This window comes from Strix uralensis, chromosome 4, assembly GCF_047716275.1.
Source record: "Strix uralensis isolate ZFMK-TIS-50842 chromosome 4, bStrUra1, whole genome shotgun sequence".
Classification (NCBI taxonomy): domain Eukaryota; kingdom Metazoa; phylum Chordata; class Aves; order Strigiformes; family Strigidae; genus Strix; species Strix uralensis.
Window position 1 is genome coordinate 2973714 of NC_133975.1, and position 23182 is coordinate 2996895.

The 23182-nt window shown below is 47.2% G+C and overlaps 1 protein-coding gene across 1 annotated transcript; it reads right to left on the reverse strand.

Annotated features, from left to right (window-relative positions):
* Positions 1-1186: 1186 nt before the first annotated feature.
* LOC141942371 (kyphoscoliosis peptidase-like) lies at positions 1187-17443 on the reverse strand. The gene is made up of 7 exons (XM_074865426.1): positions 17390-17443; positions 13658-14334; positions 10825-10942; positions 10036-10153; positions 9448-9639; positions 7964-8154; positions 1187-3497 (listed from the first exon to the last, which is right to left on the reverse strand). The coding sequence occupies exons 2-7, from the start codon at positions 14294-14296 to the stop codon at positions 2179-2181; spliced, it is 2577 nt and encodes an 858-aa protein (XP_074721527.1). The 5' UTR covers positions 14297-14334; positions 17390-17443; the 3' UTR covers positions 1187-2178.
* Positions 17444-23182: the final 5739 nt, after the last annotated feature.

The window sequence follows — 23182 nt, forward strand, 5'->3', positions numbered from 1 at the left end:
CTCCTAGAGCTCCAGGCACAGGCTTTGAGGTATGTAAATCTAAATAAGAATGACATTTAAAATAGGCTACATGCTATACCCGAGTGTGCACAGAGAGGAAATATGAGTAGACTGACTTCAGATCCTTGAAGTAAAAAATCCCCCGTGGGAGTATCATTAAAGTTCTCAGCACCTCCAGGTAATTATATTCTGACATAAGTTGTTTGGATCCCAATTCAAGGTAACTCTAATCTGGACCTCATTATGATGGATAAAGAGGAATTAATCACTGAGCTGGAACCTGGATTTTCCCTGGAGGCACATGGTCATGACCTGCCTGCTTAAATTTGGGCAAAGATGGGACAGTTCCAGCTAACAACATGTGTGTACACACAGATACATAGAGTGGCTCAAGAAGGCCAGAGGGGCACAGCTCACAAAAGGTAACAGCAAAACTGTCTGGAGAGGAAAAGGACATAGAGAGGAAGATGGCAATGGGAACTGAGAGTCATTTCACTTGCCAGTCATTTTTGTTCACCAAGCCACAAAACAAGCAAAAATGCAGTCTTTGGGAGCCTGCTGGGTCTGCAGATATAATTTCACTACTGGTGGTGTCTGTGGACAATGCACAGGTTGGGAAGTACCGAGGGGGTCTGGAGAGTTGCACAGGAGCATCCCCAGTGCTCAGGGAGTGCCGTGTGGTCAGACCATTGGTCATGGAAGGTGCATGCAAAGGTACTCAGCTGGTGGGGGCAGTTTGGAGGACAGCACTGACTACCAGCAGCTTTCCAAGCTTTGAATTTTGGGGCTGGGCTCTGGATCATCTGCTCAGCGTCACAGGGAGCAGATTTTTTTTGCCTATGGTTATTCTGAAAGACAGACAAGGGAGCTGAGTCACACTGTGCTTCGCTTTCCCTTATCCATCCAAGTGGATGGCCCAATATGGAGTGGCCAGCACATGAGTCAGGAGAGAGCGATCTAGGGATCTGTACTTCTTAAACTGTTGTCTAGCACCACAGGCAAGAGTTCAGCCTATGTCTACCATTGCAAGTCCTTCCCTTAGTTCAAAGTAGTCCTTGTACTTTGTTCTTCAGGGAAATCTTCCAACACATCAGCATCGTTCCAGCAAGTTTGGTGTGAAAAGTGGATCCTGATACATTATCTGCATTAACTGATTTCCAGGCCCAAAAAAGTTCAAATCTACGTAAACTTTTGCTAAAAAGTCAAATTTAATTTGCCAAACCTGAAGAAAGCAAAACGTGTTCCCCAATATCTTTTGCGTAGCATCTAAAAATAACCCAGCTTTTCATTATTACAACCAGAATCCCCCTTTCAAGCATCAATCCAGTGCAGAAATGGAGAAGTATTTGCACTGTGTACGTTCTAGCCCACCTAAGTATGAAAATCGAGTTGGCGTTCAGTAAGTCGGTGTTTGTGGTGCCTTGCAGCATGTGTCAGAGTTTAAGAGCAGAGCTGCCTGTGCTTTCCACTCAGTGATTAGATGCTTTGGCTACAGAGCTGCTTCCTTGCCTTGTTTCAAGTCCTCAATGCTCTTAAGTATATATCTACATGTCATCCTTGATAATGAAAACCTGGAAGATATTTTAAAGACATAGATGATAAAATACAGCATCTCTTTGCTTCCTTTCCCCTTTCCTCTGCCCAAGCACAGAGTCCCTCTGCAAGGAGGTCTTACTTGCTTTATTATATATTTACGTTTTAAAAATCTTGCTACCATCTGAAGCTGTTGGCTCCAGTTTGAGCTTTTTTTGCTTGTTTTTTGTTGTTGTTGTTATCCTCTCAAGAGAAGGAAACTATGTGGGTTTCCAAGTTCTTGAATAAATGTCAAATAAAACATTCCAAACAATTATTCAAGCTGGTAATAAGCAGTGAGACATCCTTCCTGTAGAGAAGCTGAACAATGGTTTCCTCTGACAGAAGCAAAATATTAGGAGCCTTCCATATGTTGGTGCTGATTTAAATGGCGGCAACATCTCTGAGTGGGATAGGAGGCCCCAGAAAGTATCTGGATATCCTGCGGGAAGAAAAGCTCTGTGGGTTACACCCAGACTCCCCCCAACATGCCATAAAGTTCTGGGAGTTTTCTCCATGTCTCCTCAACATCCTTCAATTTTGAGAGCGTTTGCTTCTTTCCCTGGCTTTTTTAATCCTTCCCAGCACATCCAGCATTTCTGTGGCTTACCCCGAACACCCCAGGGAGGCAGGTGAGCCACCCTCCACCTCAAACGCCAGGATGACCTCTAGGGAGGAGCAGTGCTGGCTGAACTTGGCCGCCAGTTTGACCTGCGTCCCCACAGCCCCGGTGAACACATCCCCTTCCCAGACTGCGTTCAGGGTCTGCTGCAGCACCGTCTTCTGTTGCCCAAGAACGACAGCTTGGTAGGCTTTTGGCACCTTGACCCTGAACCGGACCCAGCTCTGCTCTTGGAGTATCCCCGTGCGTGGCTCTAGCAACACACACCCTCTCCTCCACAGGCTGTACACCCTGGGGAAGGGAGGCCAGCTGGGATCAGAGAAGCAGCGTATAATATAGTCACAAATATGGACAAAATCCTTGTGGTCTTTGTTTCTCCCAAAAAGCCCCACTTTGTAGATGCCCGACTCAGGAAGAACAACGCACACGCTGACTTTAGTCCTCAGGTGGGTGACCAGGACGTACCTCTCCAGGGGGTACTTGGCGCTGATGACTTTGTCCTTATTCAAGCTGGCGGTCACCTCGACGTCGGCAGGTGTGTGGAAGGTGATGTTGCACTTCCCGACCTTGGTGGTGATGATGGGGACAGAGTGGCTGGGGTGGGAGAGGCCGTGGCTGCTAGAGCTGATCCCGCTCCCGCAGTGCATGCTCAGTTCTGAGGGGAAGAGTTCGTTCTGGTTGACAGGTCTCAAACAACGAATAAGGAAATTGGCCACATTCCTGAACGTGATACCTCCTAAATCTTTCACAAACACAGAGAGCCGGTAGTAGCCCTGGAAAGGGCAGAGCACGTGGCAACTCAGTTTCTCCTCCTCAGCTTGTGCAGCCAGGCATTTCTTGCTCATTGCAGCGTCTAAATCTTTATTAACCAGCTCATACACAGCAAGCAAGGGTCGGGATATCTGGAGAGTCAAGAGCAAAGTTCCCTGTGGTGCAACAAGCAGCTCCTCTTTGGGGCTGCTCTCCTTGATGCCAAAATCTCTTGCTTTTTGGTGAAGGCCCCAGAAATAAAAAGGGTTTTCAGGCATTTTCTCTCCATTGTGGGGCTCCATGCATTGGATCTGATAGGAGCACACCCAGTTGTAAGGGTCCTGAGAGTCAGCGTGACGTGCGAAGATCATGAGGTCAAACAAGCCCTTGGTTGGGGGAGTCACCTTGATGGTCATGTTGTTCTCAGACACTGTCATCATCCCGTGAACTGCACCTACATCCTCTCCATTTGTGGTGCCCTGGAGTTTGGAGAGCTGGTAGGTGAACTCTGTTGGGTGGGTGCTCTCCAGCATCACTGACACCTCCCCATGGGCTGTAGAAGGGTGAACAAAGACACCTTTTACAACCCCTTCATCAACAGTGTAACACATTCACTTTTGCAGTGTTGAACCAAATCATCTGCACGGGAGGCAGAGATTCTCCTTCTCTTTTTGTCTCTACCTGCTGAAGGACCTTAGCAAGACTCTTCTTCACCTTTTACCATTTTTCTCCCCTTGCTGAAAGAGAAACGATGATGCCACTAGGTCTGGAGATGAAGGGGACAGGTACAAATAATTATCCTTTGGGCCCTGTGACACCCAAAACTAAGCTAATGATGTCCCATACAGGTTAAGTTTTGCATGGCTTCTTGAGCTGGTGTCATTTCTCTAAGCTGCAGGTCTCATACTGTGGTGTCAAATGAACAAAGCAGCTGGGAGGATCAAAATATCCCAGCCTGGCTGGTAGGAGATCCCACATCACTGTCACATTTTAGGAATTAATTTAATTTTTCCCATTATCAGTATTATTAAAATATTTTTTCTGAATTTTGGCATCACCAAATCACAAAAATCTGCAAGTTCTGGCTTGGAGTGTGTGCTAACCAGGGAGGAGGGGAGAGCAGGAGATCCAAAAGAGAGGTGCGTTGGTACGGGTACCTGGTGGTGGTACCACAGTTGGTGGGTATGTGCTGGGGCTCTTTCCCAATGACTTTTGTTCCTTGGGTGGACATAAACAATCTCCTGCTCAGGGCCACCACAAACCACCCACCACCTCCCCAGCATCAAGCCAACCTGCTTCCCCAGACAGAGCAGAGCAGGTGACTTTAAAACCAATCTGAACCCACCTTCACACCCAGAAATGAGGCACCTCCAGGGGAGGTCACCATGGAGGACAACAGTCGTGGTGGCCTTGGTTTCACTCCCACCTTCCATGTGCCACATCTTGCTGCTTGTAAACCCATATGGCAGTAAGAGCGAGCACTTCCCGGTGCAGCAAGCCCTCCCAAGAGATTTCCATCTGCTCCTGGGCAGAAGGGGCGGGTGGTTGGTTTTGCAATGGAGGCAGGGCGAGGTTTCGCAAGCCCTGAAGTCTTGACCCTGAAGAAGACTGGACTGTCTAACCAGCAGACAGCAGGCTGCTTTCAGCACGTGGTGAGCTACATCATCCCACGTGAAGCTACAGGTACTGGGGCAGCCTGGCTAGAAAACCCTGGTTTAATGTTATTTTATACCTTTTTTTCTCTCCAGGTACAGATGAAAGCAGGAGAAAAATGGCCACAGAGAACTAGACTTTGAGTCCTTTTGCCCTTGAAGGATCCCAGAGTGCTTCACAGAGCCTGGCACTGGCACACAGACGTACTGAGGCGTGTGCTTAAACCCACCACCCTCAAGGTCGGTGGAAATTAAGCCTGCTCTTCATTACCCGGGGTCCCTAAGTGCCCAGGGATGGCTTGTCTCACGTCCAGAGTGCGGCTGCTCTGCATCGTCCTATCCTCACCACGTTTGTGCTGGAGAGAGGGGAGTACTGAGCAATGGCACTGCGGGGGCCCACGGCTGGTATCAGCACCCGTGCTGTGCACAATGTTCATTTGTTTTGGGTGCTAACACAAAGTGACAAAAGACTCCAGATTCATGCTGAAAAAATTGTCGCTTGCTAATTATTAGATTATGAAACGTGTTTCATAATCTAATGAATAATGGGGGGGACAACTTTTTTTTTTTTTTTTTCCTGTTTGAATCTGGATATTTTCATTGTTTGCCCCACAGTTTTTGTTGGTAGGTTGAAACAGAGATGTGAAAAGAATGGGAAGGCTGGGTTTTATTTGTGCCTTGCCTGTTAAAGCTGTGACTTGGCTCACACAGTAAGTGCAAACAATTCTCTCCTGGCAAGTGTTCAGTGGAGACATTACTGATGACAGACTTTATTAACTGCAGGTTTGCTTGTTATTAAATTCGCTCTATGCTAGTTTCCGAAGCTGCTGGCCTGGCCGGCTGCATCATATTAGGATCTTTAGGAAGAAAGAAAAGAACAGAACATTGTATGTAGCAGAGCCAGCGATGATGAGATAGGGAAGCCAGCAATGTATTTCGCTTTGGAAAGGAGACCCAAGGAGATAATTAATGGCTACGTTTAAAACAAACATTTGTTTGTTTTATTGAGTTAATTCAAGCCATGCACTAGAGATTCCTGGTTTCCAGGGAGGCCAGGTGAAGCTAGGGATGTGTTCCCATGTCAGCACGCTCAGTGCTGCAGGAGGTCAATGTATGTTGCATTAATTGTTTGGGGGAAAAAAACACCATTAAAGTACAGGCATGTTTTTAATTTCTCAAAGCTTTCTTTCAAAGGCTTCCCTTCCCTTCTCCCAGTCTAGCTATTGTATCTACAGCATGCCACCAATGACTGCCTTTCTATAAAAAAAATTATCGTATGAAGTCTTAATTCCATAAGACTGAATGCCCTTCATCGCTGCAGTTACCAACCCTAACAGCCTGGGCAACGTTCACAAATAAAAAGGTTGGGTTTTCAGAGGGGGGAAGCCAGGTATTTCCTGAAAATCAGGTCCCTCTGCAAGGTGTCCCACCTTCAGCTCCCATAAGACAGTGATTTGTGGGAGAAATCTTGGCTGAAAGCTTTTAAGCATTTTAAACAGAGAATTGCTCAAATAGAATAGATCAGGAATTGATCTACAGTAGCCAAAGAGGGAAAATAGCCTGATTTTGCACCAAAGATCTCTAGCAGACTGAGAGTGCCTTAGATGCTTAAGTGTGCCCTTTAAGGTGATGCCTTACTTCCATCAACTTAGATCAATATAACCATAATTTTGCATCAACAAAAGCAGACATCTGGTTTGGTTCACAATCTGGGTTTGCAGTTTGGTGTTTTAAGTACAATTCTGATATGAGGTTGTTGAGACTAATTGCAACAGTTAATCTGTTCAGGTTAGGTCCAGGAATACAGTTCGTTCCCTCCACAAGATGAGAAATTCACAGGGGGGGGGGAAAGTTGACATATTTTTCCTGTTCTAATGGGAAAATCTCCTTTCCTCTCAGTTTTGGAGGAAAAAAGACAACCGTGCCTGTAGGCCAGATCACCCAGTGAGTTTTGTGGTTGAGGGACAGGAGTTCCTCCAGCCAAGGGGGTGATGTAGGCAGTGATGTAGCTGGGATGTGCCAGGCAGGTTTGCTTCTCTAACATCTCTCCCCAAGTCTGTGTTGGCTCATGGTAGCTAGTGGCCAGTGGCCAGTGAGGATCCAAAGCCCTGAGCTGCTTCTGGGCTCCATCCCTATGACTTTTGGCTATCAAAAACAGGGGAGGGAAGGTAGAGAATAATGAAATACTTATTTTTCCTCATTCTTCCCTTCGGGCTTTTGTACCACCACTAATGATATTTGGTAGGAGTCTATGTTTTGTTAGTTATCGCTTTGGCACACAGATGAAGGGACTGGTTGGACTATTAATCTCCTATTAATCTCCTATTTTTCCCCTGAGACAGAAAAAGTTGTGTTGTTTGGTTTTATGCCTTGGAGCCTCCCTGGTGCCTGGACCTGAAAGGGGTTTCTCCAAGTCTCCAAAGATCTCATGGTCCTTCTCCACCACAGAACCTCAGAGCATCCTGCGGAGGGAACTTTTTGTCTACCTCTACCCAAGGTCACACAGCACCTACGTGGCAAAGTCCCCATAATGCTGCATAAAAGTCAGCATCGGCCTTTCAGCTGTTCCCAATTTAATTTGATTTGCACAGACCACTCGCTGCTCAAAGGGTGAGTGATAGCCCATGTCGGCAAAGCCCCAGCATCCTGGAAATACTGGAGGAGTTTGATTTCTGGGTAAGTAATAACGTCTGTCAGTCAAAAGCTTTACAGTGTGTGTTGTCTGTCATACATTTGTTTTCTGTAAGCCTGACAACTCCCCTCAATCTGAGATTGCTCTATCTCCTAGCTTGCTGTCTTGATAAAATAAATTGTGGGAAAAATCCATATACTCTTGGGACCATCCAGGGGAATGTGTGTACAAAGAGTGTCCAGGTAAAAAGATCATGTTGGATCCAACTGAAAAATGGTCATAAAACTACAATCGAGGAAAACCAACTCCACCCCCCTCCCTTCATTTTCAAAAAATGGGACACAAACGTTTCAGGTCATGTTTTATGTGGGAGTCTCCCTCTCTGGTTTATGAACACAATGAGAACTGTGTCTTAGGTACGTTGAAGGTATTTTGCTACTGTTGGTGAATTTAGATAGGAAAAGCCAGGCACAAAAGGGCTTAAGTGATTTGGCTCAATTAACTATAATTTATGAATCCTAATTCCCAGTTTACTAATCACAGTATCACACAATGTCCGTGATTTCAGAAACTGATTAAATATGTGTCTCTGCTCTACTAGATGTTTAACATGTGCATAAAAATAGACAGATGGGTCATTTTTTGCAGCAGGAATGTTTTCCTCAACCCAAACTTATTTCTTAGAAGCAAGTGAGCTTTTATATTACTAGAACTTAGCCCCTGCTTTGCATTTACCTGTTTTGAGGAGGGAAGTGTTTGGAGAAAGGAGGGAGAGCTGAAGTCTGAAAAACTCTGAAGTTTTAAAAACTCTCTGCTCAAAGTCTTCCCGCACGATGGGGGGCTGCAGAAGCTGCCATTGGGGGTCCTCTGGCCAGTGGGTCTCAATGAAGTGCTCAGGGTCAGTAAGGAAGAAAAAATCATCATGCCTGCAAGGTGAGAGGAGAAGACACCATGGAAGGAGCAAGAAAACCCTTGGCATCCCCAGTGGTCATGATGCACCATTGTAAGGGAAGGGAGTTTCTTCCACACCATCAGAGCTGCACCAACTTCAGTAAGGGAGGACCGAGCTCTCATTTGGCATTTCATTTTCTGCTGCCCTTATTTTCTCTCTATTTTCCTTGTAGAGATGCCCAGAGCTGAAACTGCAGTTCCCAGCCCTGTAACAGACCTCTTCCAGCAACCAGTTAAGATGACCCTATGACCTGCAGAGGAGATAATTTTGCTGAGTGATTCCTCTCCTAAGGCCTGTTAGTTGAAGATATATTTCAATATGACATCTGATTTTGGTTTAAAGCTCTTCCAAGAATTTACATATGATTTAAGAAAAAAAAAAAAAATGCATCTTGGTTCCAATTTGAATGTGCCTAACCTGACTTTCCAAACGTCACCCCTGCTTAGGTGTTTGCTGAGTGGGTCAACTGGTAGATGCATGCATTGGGGTCATCCCATGAAGCCCTGTTGCATCTGTTGACCTGAAGGTTTTGAGGACACTGTGTTGGACCCAGAAGAAGCTATTATCTCTGCCTATTGCTCTAGGTGATGTTTGATTCTCCTTCTTCTCTTTTCCCCATGCTCAGCTAAAAACAACCCACACTCACTGGGGTTTTAAACTGTTCTCAGCAAGATAATTACCTATTAGAAATTCCACAATTATTTCATTATGCATTATTAGAGAAAAAAAAATTAAAAATGCAATCCCGTAATACAGTTAATGGAAATTATTAAATTGTACAAATAACTTCCATGAGAGTCGTTATTTGCTTAGCATGGGCTGAGGAATCTCAAGTAATTACATATGGAACCACATAAGAGCAAAGTTGCTGTGAAAATGAGGATTTGTTACTTCGTAAGCAGCACTCACTGCAGATTAAAAACAAGTCACAGGGGGAAGTTATCATCTGAAAAGTTACTGCCCCAGCTCAGGGAATAAGACACTTAACGTAGATGTTTACGTGTAGATGGTCCACGTTTGCATGAGGTCTCTGAGCACCCACCATAGTTGAGGATGAGCAGAACAGCTCTGTGGACCCTCTGAGAGTAGCCTCTGGGGGTGTACCTGAAATTAGGAGCTCAAGGCCTGGTAAACCCAGACTTTAAGGAGTATATTGGAAGGGTTGGGATGGCCATTCTGGGGCATATCCAAAGTCGGGTTGAGCCTAGTCCATTGATTTGTGTTGGGGGCCATGTCTCCAGTGGTGGCAGGGGAAGAGGTGTCTCACCTGGGTATGAACAACCTGCTCTCTGTATCCACGGTCCCTGCACCCCAGCAAGCATCCAGGAGGCACCACTGCCCTTCCAGCTCCACCGCATTCCACATGTGGCTGCTCTTCTGCTGCTGGCACCATCGGCCTCTGTGGGATCCTGGGCTCCGGCCAAACCCTGGGACCTCCACGCAGCTCAAACCTGCCTCCCTGACCAGAAAGAGCCATCAGGGGAGATAACCACAGACCAAACACTGCTTTGGGCTTGCTTTCTTGGAAAGCAACCCAACCTGCATGGTAAGTACAACCTCCTTCTTAAAGCCAGGGCCCCACTCATGCAAGCTGGTGGCCAAATTCAGGTTATATCCAGCCTCCTGCTTTCCCCACAGCTACTCCCAACCCTCATCCCTCATATTTCTGGTTCTGGTTAGTCTGTCAAAGCCATATATACTCCCCTATACAAATAGAGGAGGAGGGAGGCAGCTGCTGTGCCCAGGGACATGGTGGGTGAATGATGCTGGTTGTGTGGCAAGCGCCATGCCAGATATATGTCCACATCTCAGATCTTCAAAGGGGCAGGAGAAGAAAGCCCAAAGTGAGTTTTACCTGCACATTTCCTGGCATAAATGGGCATAACCAGAACACACAGCTCTTCCTGTTTGCAGGACCTGCTCTGGCATGTGGATCTTCGGAGACAACCCCAAGAAGCCATCCACATCATATTCTAGGAAAGGGAAAATACCATGCAATTTCAGGCCAACTTAAGGGCTTATTCCTTCTCCTGCCCAACCCTATTTCTCTGCTGACCCACCCTGGAATCCATGACAGCTCTTCTATCCATCATTATTCAAGAGTTTGACAATTGCCCATATGAGCAAAGAGTTGCCAAAGCCTTGGGGGTGTTGGGTTCCCAGCATATGTAAACAGAGTTGTGCCATTCAAGTGAGGTACAGTGACAATCACATTGTCTCACATGCATGGATGTGGTAGGATAAAGTAGCACGAAGCGACTGCATTGTGCTGAGATTCCTGTGTCCCCAGATGACTGCTGCCAGGCACAGCTCAGCCTCATCGAATTTGCATTATCAGGGAAACAGCCTCCGATGTGTTGAAGCTGAGTGCACTGAAGGCAGGTGGGCTTTACTGGTGTCTCTGGGGGTCTGACACTCGAGTGCCAGTGAAGCGGGTGTCATTTCCAGGATGGAAGGTCCGATAGTGGGAACCACTTCCTACTCCAGGCACTTTCCTGAATTCAGGAGGGGGACATTTCAACTCATGACTGCAAGACAAAGACTGTGGAGTCTATTCTGCAGGGCATGAAGAGACGAAAGCCAGGAGGTGGCGTATGAAGAAAGGGCTTTTCACGTCTCTGCAAAAGAGTGGGACCAGACTTACCGATGTTGTGGCAGAGCCAGAACCATATTGCCCTCACCATCTCCAGTTTGCTCTGGGACTTGGCAGTGATCAGGGGAACGATGGCCTGGATGGACAAGCTGGCGTGCCCAGACTTCAGCTGTAATGGAGAGGACGGGGGAGTTAAAGTGAATCTGGGTGTCACTGCTGTGTGGGTGGGTGACTGCTCCATGTGGCGGGCTCGCTGGAAAGAAAATGTACACCACAGAAACCCCATAGCTCCATTTTTTTTTCCCCCAAGAAGTTAAAATGCAAAAATACTGTTTGTGGTAGAATAGAGTGTTTTCTCTGTTTTCCTAGGCATGGTTTTATAAAAGCCTGAGGGCTGGAGTTGCAAGCTGGAGGAAATGAAGGTGGCATTTCCCATTTCTTTGGAGCAGCTGGTTGGGACGTACAGTGTCATTGCTCTGGTGCCCTCTCTGTCCAATCCAATGTGTCCTCTGGCCCAGAAGATCCTGTCCTAGAGGTGGGTCTCTCCAGCAGTGCTTCTCTGCAACACTTAACTAGGGACAGCAGGTTTTCAGCCCCACACTGACTAACATCTCAGTGTATTTATGCAGAAGAGGACAGGACTTGTGGCTCAGATGCTCTTCCTGAGGCTGTGAAACCTCACTCCAACCCATGCACCAAAATGAGTGGAAACAAGATTTTTGCCCCACCACTAAAATTTCACTAACTTTTAAATCCATACCTGACCCTAAAGAAAGCCTTTCTGTCCCTTTCCTCCCATTCACACACTCACATTTCTGGGCTCTTCCCTCCTTTGTGATAGCACAAGCATTTTTAGCAGCAGGCTTTTTTTTTTTCACTGGGTTAAATTTAGTCCAGCTCATTTCTTCAACGTCCTGCCCCTGCTATTTCATTGCTCAATGACTTTCCTGCCCCAACCATCTGTAAGATAGTTTCACACAGATAGAAATTTCTTTCTTTTTTGCTTGTGGCAAATGTTGCTTTTGTAATGGCCGAAGATTTTCCTTGGGATGCAGGTTTTAAAATGATAGTGCAGCCAGGAGAGCACCTATGTCAAAGTGAAGCTGCTCCTGATGGTGCCTTACATTTCTGTCATGAGGTTGTTATGAGTGTGCAGCTGCTAAACAAACAAATAATATGAATTATTCCCAAGGAAAAAAAAGGTACTCAGCCATTAAATATCTAGCTACCTGCTTCTCTCTTGGCACATCTTGGTGCAAATTCAGCCACATGTTATTCTTTGTTTCAGTCAGAGATGGTAAAAAGTAGGTCCTAGGCTGAGAGTTCCAATGTTCCCAAGTAATCCTGGTCCTGACTATGCCTGAGGACCCTGAAGAAATGGGTGAGACCCTGAAGAAATCGGTCAGAGCATCTTGTGTTGCAGTAGCTGGGAGCTCCACCAGAGTGTTTGGAGTTGAAGGATGGAGCTGTTTTCTCCAAAACCACGCAGGCAATGATCCTGCCAAGACTTTTTCACATGGTTAAGACGGATGCATACAAGCAGTCCACAGGCTACACCTAAACGGCCAGGAAACAGGTTTAGCTTTGTGGCTGCACTGCCTGGGGCTCTCCCATCAACCTTCTCCCTGCCAGTCGGCAGCAGAGCTCGGTGCACAGGGAGAGGGGACAACCCTGTATCCCCATGGCACCACTGGCTAAGCCATCACCAGAGGTGCAACACCTTACTTGTAGGTGGTCAGTAAACTGCTCTACTGCTGCTCTTGGCACCAATAATTCATGGCTAAGAGGAAGAGACAAAGTGCACCAGGTTTTAGTGCAGCTGGCACTTTGAATAAACAGGGAAACAAGTTGTTCCCCTGACTCCCCACTGTCTTGGAGGTATTTTTGGTTGTTTATTACCCTCTTTTTTCTATCTTCCAACTCCCTCCCCGTCTCTTCTCTTTTTAATAGACTAGGTAGACTCTGAAATCCTCAAGCATCCTTCTTCCCAAGGGAGATTAGCCTCGGGCTAGGTACAAATTACAGGTTTCAACAATAATGGAGAGCACAATTATTCCTTGTGCCTCTTCGCTCTCGCTAACAAGTTGACGTATAAGCTGCAAGTGCTGCATTGGTTCGGCATTCGCTGCTTGGGCAAACTGTGCTGACCCTGGGGGAGAGATTACACTGACAGCACATGGTTCAGGTAACAGGAAGGAATTACAAAATTCAGTGCTCCTTTTTTGAGCTCCTGAGCTCATTCAGAAAGTGGGAGCATCGTATAACAGCAGACAGCCTGAAAGAGGACGCAATCAATGCCTCCTGCTTGAGAAAAGCAGAACTTGGGCTGCCACAGGTATGGAGGGGATAGTGGACATGGTCAGACCAAGGGGTTATTGCTGGGTCTGTGTGCTTTTCATGCAGGAAGCATGTTGGCTCACCAGCTCTCAGGCTACCTAAGCTCAGCTTGAGCTGCCTCAGGGTATCCTGTGGTCTGAGTCCCTTCCTGTCACCCTTGAACTCTTCCTAGAAGGGTTTCTAGGATCCCTCTACCCCACTGCAATCCTGTTTGGGATCCTGAAAAAATCCTGCCCCATGATGAAACCAGCCTTTCTTCCCAGTTTGGCATGGTGAGCTGCAGCAAGCACTGGCTGGAAACAGGCAGCAGCGGGCCCTGGGCAGGCAGCAGATCTTCAGAGGTAGCACGGCAATCTTTGGCCATGGTTAGGACAAACTCACAGCCCAGGGCCTTGTGAGATCTCCTAGTTTTGCTCTAAGCCACTACCTTGTCACTGCTGTCGTCAGAGCATATGGTGAAAAGCTGAATGTTAGGATGTGGATCTGCTGATGGCACCATCTGCTGATGGCACCATCTGTGTTCCTCCTGAAGGACACCAGGACCTACCTGCTGGCTCACTTGTAGGACGTGGGTGTCTATGTAGCTGAAAACTTGCAGGTCAGAGAATAGATCTCTCCTGGTCTTTCTCTGGGGAATTTTAGCCTGCTTCTCTTCTCCCAAGCTGCTAAGTCCTTCCTTGGGAAGGAGGGCTGGAGAGCAGCTTCCAGCAGTCACAGATGACTTCTGAAGTAGCTTTTGGAACTTAGTTGTTTTGCTGCTGCTGTTAACTTTGTTGGCCCAAAACATGAAAACCGCCTTGGAGGGGGAATCCTTGGGCTCATCTCTAACTTTTTGTGTAGTTGAGACTTTCTTTAGCACCCCCTCCTCATTCCTGTTCACGCTGGTGACTCGGTGAGGGAGTTTCTCTGAGGTCTTGCAGCTGATCTCTTCAGATATGTGTCCCAGGGGAAAGTTGCCATTACAGACATCTGACATCTGAGCTTCCCTCCAGCCAGGCAAGATGTTTTCTGCCCAGGACGGCATCACATTTTCTCCATGATTCCTGGGATGGGCCTGTCTCGATGTGCTTTGGGTGCTTTGCTTTTCATGGTGGTTGCTGTTCCTGGAGTGATGGGAGGGAATCGTCTCGCTTGCTTTGATCGTCTGGGATTTGGATGACTTGCCTCTGTCATAGCTGGTCTTCATCCGTGCAGTGGATAAGGAAGTGAAGAAACCACAGAGCTCTGCGGATGGAAAGACAGATGATTTTTTTTCAAAAGAAGAATGTGCTCTGCACTGATTCCTTCAGAGTCTGCCTGTCTATATGGTTAATTACAGCAAATCAGGATTTGGTCAGATGGGTTTAGCCAAAAGTACTGAGATTTTCCTAATTCCAGAAATAAGGTGGGATGGCAATGCCACAGAGAAGGTCTTGGCCCATTTCCAAGTGCAAATACTTTTTTTTTCTGGATAGTTGGAGATCCAGGGGTGGGCTATCAGCAGTTACATCTCTGCACTGGAAGGGAATGGAAAAATCAGGGTTATTCCTTTCATAGAGAAATGGCAAGGAGACATTTACGGGTGTTGGAAGGGTCTGCAAGCTGGTGCAGCGAATGGGGGGGGTGCCTCAGTTTCCCTACATGAAGCTAGCACTAATCACGTAGCATTTCTCCTTTCCCCCAGAATCAGGAATCAAGGAGAAAAAAGAATTTATATAATTAGTGTTTTGGTGCTCGAGAGAGGTACATCTGCCAGAAAATTTTTCCTTTAGGAGGACCTCCACCTCAGTGTGTTATTGTTTTGCTCAGATTCACTTCTGCCATTCAGGTTCTGCAGAAAAATGTCATTCTTTGTATTATTGCTTTGCACTTGAAATGTAGGTGTGTTGAGTGAGAAGTCTGCAGGAGAAAATGTGAAAAAGTGGAAGGAAAGGTGCAATCCAGGATTAATGAGGGGTTTGGGTTAAAGCTGTGGGTAGAGCCAGCTCTTGCATGCCCTCAACATCTGCACAGCACTCGCTAGTTTTATCTTGGTTTAGCTTGTATTTGCTGTTGTTGGTTTTAATCATAAAATGACTATTTGTGCAATGCAAATAGCAGAGCCTGCTGTGAGCCACTCAGCATAGCCCAGAAATGTCACTCTCCGTATTCATCCAGCCTCTCCCATGTGGAAGCAGACTGGGCTTTCAACAGCTGCACTGGGGCACTGGCCTCGCTCTTCCAGGAAAGCAGGATGTCACCCATCCCTCTCTCTGCTACCCTGGTTTTCCCCTCCCTGCTTGGGACTGAGGCTTGCAGAGGTAGGACAGCCTTGTCCAGAAGGGGTGAGAGATTGTGACCACTCCAGGCTTACCAAATTTTTTTCTTATTAACAGATGCATGCACATACAAACATTGAGAGGATACAAACTGCACCAGTGAGTTGACCCAGCGCTGGATGCTCAGACAACCAGAGGATGCCCCCGTGGGAGATGTCCCCTAGATAGCTCCTAAGCACATGGGATCTTTATGTTTGCAGGACAGCCGTACGGGAGCCCAAACAACCCCTCTGCCATTGGGTTTTTGCACGGCCCAGGGAGGCCGTACGTTCTCTATTTCCTCCAGGACCACATCTGAGCCCAAAGAGATGAATTGTTCGTGCCCAGCTGTTGACATGTTCAAGTTGTCCTTGTGCGTGTGAGCTGTGGTCGCTGCTGGGCTGCTCTCCCGTCCCAGACGCAGACACCCACTGTCACAGGCAGAGAGGGATTTTGCCTGCCACTTTCTAAGTGAGCAACAAGAGGCTACTTCTGAATCCTTCATGGTTGTTACCTGACATGAACTGGGCATGGTACCTCAAAAAAATAAATCCCAGCAGATGCCAGGAGCCCCAGCCTTCTCCATTTGCTTTGGCAGGGCTTGCTTCTGCAAAGTGTACCCTACATCGGAGGGACTGGGCGGGCTCTAAGGCCAATTTTTCCACAGCTGTGCTTTCTGAGCACAAGTCTCTGTGCTGCCTTCCTGCATGGCATCTGGGAGGGGAGTAGCTTGGGACTAGGGTGGAAGATGCCCCCTCAGCACTTAGCCACAGTCTCAGAAATACTGGAAAACCTGGGTTCTCTCCAGATGACTGAAAATGAGAAAATCCTCATTTGCCCAGTTTTATTTTTTCATCTGAACACTTTTTCTTGGGTTCAAACCAAATGTTTTATTTCAGTTCCATGTTAATTTTGGCTTCAAAAGAAATTTAAGCAAAAACACCACTTTGATATTAGCCTAAACAGTCTCCTCTCCCCATGCCTTAAACATGATGCTTCATAGACAACCCCTATCTCAGAAATCCCTAAATCATTGCTTGCCAACAGTCAGAGAAGAAGATAACAGGGGATTGCTGCTTTCTTACTTTCCCCACAGATTTAATCTGGGGTTAGAGAGGACGGGTCTTAGAGATCATTAATCTCAGTGCAACTTCTGCTCACACCTGCAGGGTGGCCAGCCCCTTCCCCATGTCCCGTAGTGCCCCGGAGATGATAACACATTAATCCATGAAACACCAGCTCTGGAGGGGATGTTTCAGCCCAGAGGTGTCATTGCAGAGGGCTCAGGGAGAGGTGGGAGAAGGGCTGGCTGCTGCTGGGGTTTGAACAGGAGAAGCACCCTGTGCCTTCCCAGGGACGGTTGTGCTATCAGCAGGCTCTTGACTCACATTCCCAGGCAGGCATTTCGATCTGCCCTGAGCACGCTATGAGCAGATAAATGCAATTTTAAAGTACACGGGGCAACATTATCACTGGCAGCTCTGCAATTTTAATGTCGGGAGTACAGGGATTGCTTTGCCTTTATGAGCTGTAATGGCAGAAGCTTAGAGGTATAATGGGTCGAGTGAAAAACCTCCATACGACGAACAGAGAGACCGTCTGACATCTCTGCAGCATCCCTCCCAGCCTGGCGAGGGGTGGAGAGGGGAAGGGAAGTGCCTTGGGGAGTGATGAATTGGCAAAATAGCTGTTGGGGTGTGGAGAGTTTGGGGCGAGGAAGGTAGAGATGGTCAGGAGACAGGGGGAGGACCATAAAGGGACCACCAAAGCAGAGGCACAGCAGACCCCGGCCACTCCACGTGGGGATGTGGCACTTTGTCCTGCTACGGTACAGGCTAGGAAATGGATGGAGCCAAGGGAAGAAATGCAGAGGGGTGACAAAACCCTGGGAAATGATCTCCAGTGGGTCTGTGCGGTGTCCCTGGAGAGGCCCAGAGCAGCGTGCGTGGGGGCTAACGGCAGAGCCAGCAAAGCCTTTGAAGAAGGAATATGTTCCTACTCACCCTGCTCGCGACACAGCCGTGGCTCCCCGTCGTCTGCAAAAGGCAGGCAACTCCCGACAGCCCCCTATTCCTTTTATACACGTGCCAAATGAGGACTGGCTTTTTTTATTTTTGTACCTTGCTAATGTCAGGAGGGCTAAAAATACTGTAAAGCGCCAACGACCATGCTAACATTGCTGCTGCCAACCAAAGTCTCTGCAGGCCTGGCACTTCTGCAGAGCGTAGGGGCTGGGGTGTATTTACAGGAGGGGTAGGGGAGAGATAAGAGGCTTTCCTTTATCAGCAGCCAGGCTTTGGCAGGGCAGCAGTGGCTGGCTCTGCCTGGCTGGCTCGTGTCCATCCCTCCTGCCTAGGGAGGGCGGCTGCCTGCGGGAGGTAGTGCAGCTATCAGTTTGGGTATTTCTGCAGGGTTGCTCCTGTCTTGTTTGATTTTTTTTTTTTTCTGGGTACCTTTCACTGTGTTCTTATAGTGCTTTGAATTTCACCATCCTGGATTTGCCCTGGTAAGGATCTGAGGAAAGCCAAGAGCAGATTTATCCAGCAAACTGGTGGGTTTGTCCTCTTGTCCCCTCTGCTTGTTAGCACTGCTTGGAAAGATCTTACTGTCTTGTGAGATGTTCATGGAGCAATTCGGACCACGTTTGCAATCATCTGCATCTGCCCTGAACTTATTGTACCCCTGATTTTCCCTCTCTTCTGCAAAATTTCCTGCACCATTGAGCTGCATCTGCAGGATTGGAAGGGGAACTTTTTATTTTAGCTTTGCACAGCAAAGGCTTTGCAGCCCTTGTCTTTAGCTTGGTACCCTGAGAAGTCCCCAGTGCATGTCACGATTAAGAACACCATCTTATAGATGTGACCAAAATTTTGAAACATGGCTGTTGGAATATTGTTCTTTAATATTATCTAACTATGTTCCACTAAGTGGCATCATATCCCTTGTTTCTGTTCACTCATCTTAACTCTGTCTCCAAATATTGAAAATTTTCTTCATCAAACAGACAGGAAATAATAGGGGAGGGAAAATGTTTGCCAAATGAATGGAAATGTATTTTTGGAAGAATTTTTCCCAGGTTTTGGCTGAAAATATGGAGGGGAAAAAAAAGGAGAAAAAGAATACTTTAGGAAAGAGGAGAAACATTTCATTTAAACTCCCTGCAGATCTTAGCCTCACAGGCTCACTCCCTTTACCTGGGGTTCGGATACCACAGCCTCCCAATGCTGCAGGTTCTCCCCGGCTCCCCTCCCAGTGCAGGGCTGGCTCTGTTTTGGATGCAGTGGACACCACACCCGGCTGCTGGAGAGCACAACGTGTCATTTGGGTCCCAGCAATGAGACCTTTCTAATTTGCAGAAAATGGTTTCAAAATGGAATTTTCACAGCGAGTGGGTTTTGGCAGCAGGAGGCTGGCAAGGGAAGGTCCTGGGTCTTTGGGAAGAGAACACGAGATGCCATAGCTCAAAGATGTTTCCAGTTACGTGTGGCCATTAATGCATCTGTTTTGCAACTAGTGACCCTACGTTGGACTCTACCTAATCCAGAGACCTACTGAAACTCTGCAAAATTCTCCAGAAGGCAGTACACCCCCCTGGCTAAGGTAGTTTTGGAGCCAAGCTATGAGTTCAAGCCTCTAGGCAGACCTACGGACAGAAGTCTGGCCATGGTGGAGCCCACTGTCAATGGGACCCTGGTTCTTTCGTCTGGGAAATCAGTGGTGTTCCATCTGGGTGTTGGCCACGTCCTTCCCCTGCCTACAGAAGCAGATTTGGCTCGTCCATGCTCACCAGACACCTAAGGTGAGGCTGAACTTTGGTCTCCGATATGCAGCAAGTTGTCACTGTCCTTGCTGTGGGACTATTGGGAGGTGATGTCCAAAGGGTGAGTTAAAGCTTTTATAATTGAAATTGAAGTTAAAAACCTACACGGGGCAGACCAAGGGATTCGCCAAAAAGTGATGAGCCAGTATGAGTCGCCATGGCTGGGCAGCTCTACTGACCATCTAACAGAAACAAAGGGGTTTTGCAGGTGTTGCTGGAAAAGGGGAGCTTGCAGGGAGGGTTTGACGCAGAGGGACGAGGCGTTGCTGTGATTGTATTTGTGGGCTTTTCTCAGCATGCAGACAGTCAGGGAAAATACCACAAGACTGCTTGCTTGGAGATTCAGCAGAGGATGAACCACATGAGCATAGAGATGGAGCTGGGATCAGAGGTGAGACAGGAGAGGGCACAGAGGCCTTAGGTAACAAAAGCAAATCACTTATTCCCTCCTTCCTCAGGGGGAAACAGAGCAGAGAGAATCAGGATGCAGAAAGAGTTGACCTGACCAAGGCAAGGAGCTAAAAATACTCTTGCAGAAAGGTATTTTTTGTGTGCAATGAAGGCAAATATGCATCAGACAAGCCCAGATGAGAGGCTGTGGCAGTAACCCTGTGCGGAGACAAGGGCCTTGGTGAGCTGATGGGCTGTGCGGGTGGGCAGGGGAGGGCATCGCTTTGAAATGCCAAGTTGAAGCAGTGCAGGCTCTAGCTAAGTAAGAAAAACTGCCCACACCAAGTAAGGCTGCCACGGATTTCATCCTAATTATCTACCCATGGCAGGAAGGGACAATTTCTATATTCAGTTGTGGGTGTTTGCAGATCAGACAAAGATAGATAGAGTTGTGCTCTGCTCACCTTGGTTGCTTGGTGTGGTGGAGAGCAGATAAAGATTGCCCCCTTGGGATGGATGCAGCCCCTAGGCCATACCCATCCCTCAGCCATGGCATTGCTATTATTGCAGAGCAAGGAGAAATTTCAGACAGACAAATATCTATCTCTAAACTGAGGCTGGTCTCATGTTGTTTGCTTCAACTTTGCAGAGCCACGAGCGACTTGGGATTTGCAGGACTGGAGAGGAACTGGCCGTGGGCTCCCGACCAAGGCATACGGATCGTGGCAGCAGTTCTGCAGCCTTCTCATGCAGAGCGTGGTTGAGAAAGTAATTTTCATTGTAATTTTTTATTTTGCTTGTGAAGGCTTCCAGACTCAGGAAGTCTCTTGGCTCGAAAGCCGGGAGCTGGTTTTGGGGTTATTTTTTGGGTTTTTTTTATAAAGCACTCAGCAGGGATCCAGAATTTAAGAGACAAGAGAGAATTGCTCACTCTTCAGATATTGGCAGCGAGCCGCTTTTCCAGTTTATTTCCCTGGAAAGAGGGGATGAATACATGGAAATAAAGCAAAGTCAGTATTTTAAAATCCTCCAGACAAACACCTTCACCTAGGGTAGGTCTGGGATGTCTTTTCAAGCCAGCAGCCTTCTGAGCCTGGCAGATCCCAAGCCCAGAGCAGGCAGGGAAATCCACAGCTGGTTTTGAAACCAGCAGTAAGCTGTGTTTGAACAACATTGTGTCTTTCAGGAGGGAACCCCAACTCAAATCAGAGCATCCAGGAGGGGCTGAGTTCTCCCCAGCCACTCAGAAGTTAACACCGTGTTGTTCTTGCAGCTAAAATCCCTGATTTGCTTGCAGTCTGCAATTTTCCAGTCTACAAGGGACAGCTGCTGGACACTGGTCACCCATCCATCCACTTGATTCGAAAGCCATTAGCCAAAATGTGCACATTTTGTGGGCCAGGGCCACCTTGTTGTTCTGTTTGTACAACACCTGATGGGTTGGGGTTAGTGTCTAAGTGATGCTGCTCATGTCTAAGAAGTTTACAGCAATCCCAGCCAAGGAAAGATTTGTGTTTGGGGTGGGCATTGAAAGCATGGTGTTTAAAAAACAAACGAAAAAGGAGACAAACAGGTGATTCTTCAGCATGTTTTCTGATTTGGAGGTCTCTCTAATACTGTATTTTAAAGTTTTTATTACAGTATTCATGAAGATAGGAGATTAGGAGACTGGAAAAAATAAATTGAAATGTGGGATTTCTGCTTTCTCATCTGTGGCTGTAAGAAAAACCACAGAGACCTGGTGTCTCCCAATCAAACGAGGAGCACAGGTGAAAATGCCCATGTTTCTCAGCTTCTCTTGCTTCACGCTTGTAGGGACTTGAGCTGACAACCTCCTGCTCTGCCTGTGCCTTTGCCTGCTCGGCACATGGGACCCAAGCTCAGGTGGGACCTTTCCCCACTGCTGTAGCACAGGGAACAGATTTACAGCATTGTGAAAACATCTCCTGATGGGAGTGAGCTCCTGTTTGGTAGAGCAACATCTGCAACAGGGATCTGGAGCTGCTGTAGTGCGAAGGTATGTTTTAAGGAACAGTACGGGAAATAATACATCAGACACGTCTGTCACCAAGTTGCCTCATCTGTGACAACCTTTTTCATGTGCTTTCTCTTAATGAATAGTTATTTTTTGCAGACTGAGGAAGAACACAGGGTTTTTGACAGTTGCCTTCCATCATAGTTTCCTTTCCTTTTCTTTGTTTTGTTTTGTTTTGTTATTTCTTTCAGGTGAATACTTGAACCAGAAATGAGTCAACTCTTTTTTTTTTTTTTTTTTTTTTTTGATCAGAAGCACATAATATCCCACAGAGACTGGGCAAATTCTGCTTTCTGAACTCATGGCGCTGGCATCTCACAACGATGACGATGTGTTTGATGAGCGCCTAATAACGCTGCAAAGAGTCATCCCCTCTTGAAGCCTGGCTCCTGGCACCAATCTGACACTAAAATCTTTGAAGCTTGGACAAGTATTTAATTGACATCACTGAGCTGGCTCAGTATCATTGTGCTGAAGTTGTCAGGCTGCTGCAGACAAAGTGAAGGAACAATGTAAGTGACCTTTTTCTTCGAGGTTGGAGTAGTGGGGAAACAAAGCCAAGGTTTGGAGCATACATGTTCCCTGGTGCATTTCCATGGTTTGCTACCCTATAGCATCTCTTACCATATAGAGCACCCAATGGCCTATAGGATTTCCCGATGGTCTGGTGATATACACTGCAGTAGGGTTGGTTTTGGCTATGGTTGGTTGCCTGGTGATGTAAAAAGTCCCCATGGCTCAGCTGATGAGTAGGGACATGCTAAGGTTACGTGCAGGTCTGCCAGGGAGAATGACTGTCCTTCATCTCCAGTTGCAGATCCCAGGAACTGGTGCACCATGAAAGACTTAACGATGATGCAGTATCCCAAAAGTTATCAGACGTTTTGGACATCTAGTAAGGCTCTCAGCTTTGGGAAAATTTCCAAATGCGAGTCTCAGGGAAAAAGTGGGGAAAATTATGGACAAAACCTCCAAGTCCCTGAGGTCTATTTGCCAGACAAAGGCAAAGAGTCCATGGGGTCCATGTGGCCCCCACAGCAGGTTTAGAGACACGGTGTTGGGCTGTGACAGTCTGCAAAACAAAACTGCTTATACGACCACCAGCAAATCTGTCAGCAGAAGAGGCCACACAATGCCACCAGGTGTGTAACGATAAATACACCTCCCAGCTTGCACTAGCAATGCTCACCATGCCGTGTCTTCTGGTTTTGCACTGGTTCTTGTCTCCTTTTCATCTGCTGTGGGTCATGTCTGAGTCAGAGCAGACAGAGCAGGCTGTTACAAGAGATGCGCTCCCAGAAATGTGCTGCTGTTGTTTATTTTTACTCGTCCCTGCTTTGCAAGGATGGAGTGTGTGGGAAGAACAAATGATCTATCCTTGCAGATTGATATGGAGGGAGAAAATAAGCAATATTTTAAAGTAAGGTTGTGCTTGAAAACCAGTAAGCCTGGGTTTTAGGCCTTGACTGGGCTCAGAGGTGACTTTGTAAGAAAAATGGACAGCTTCCAGTCCCTGGCACAACTGCGAGGCAGGAGAAAGCTCTGACAGAA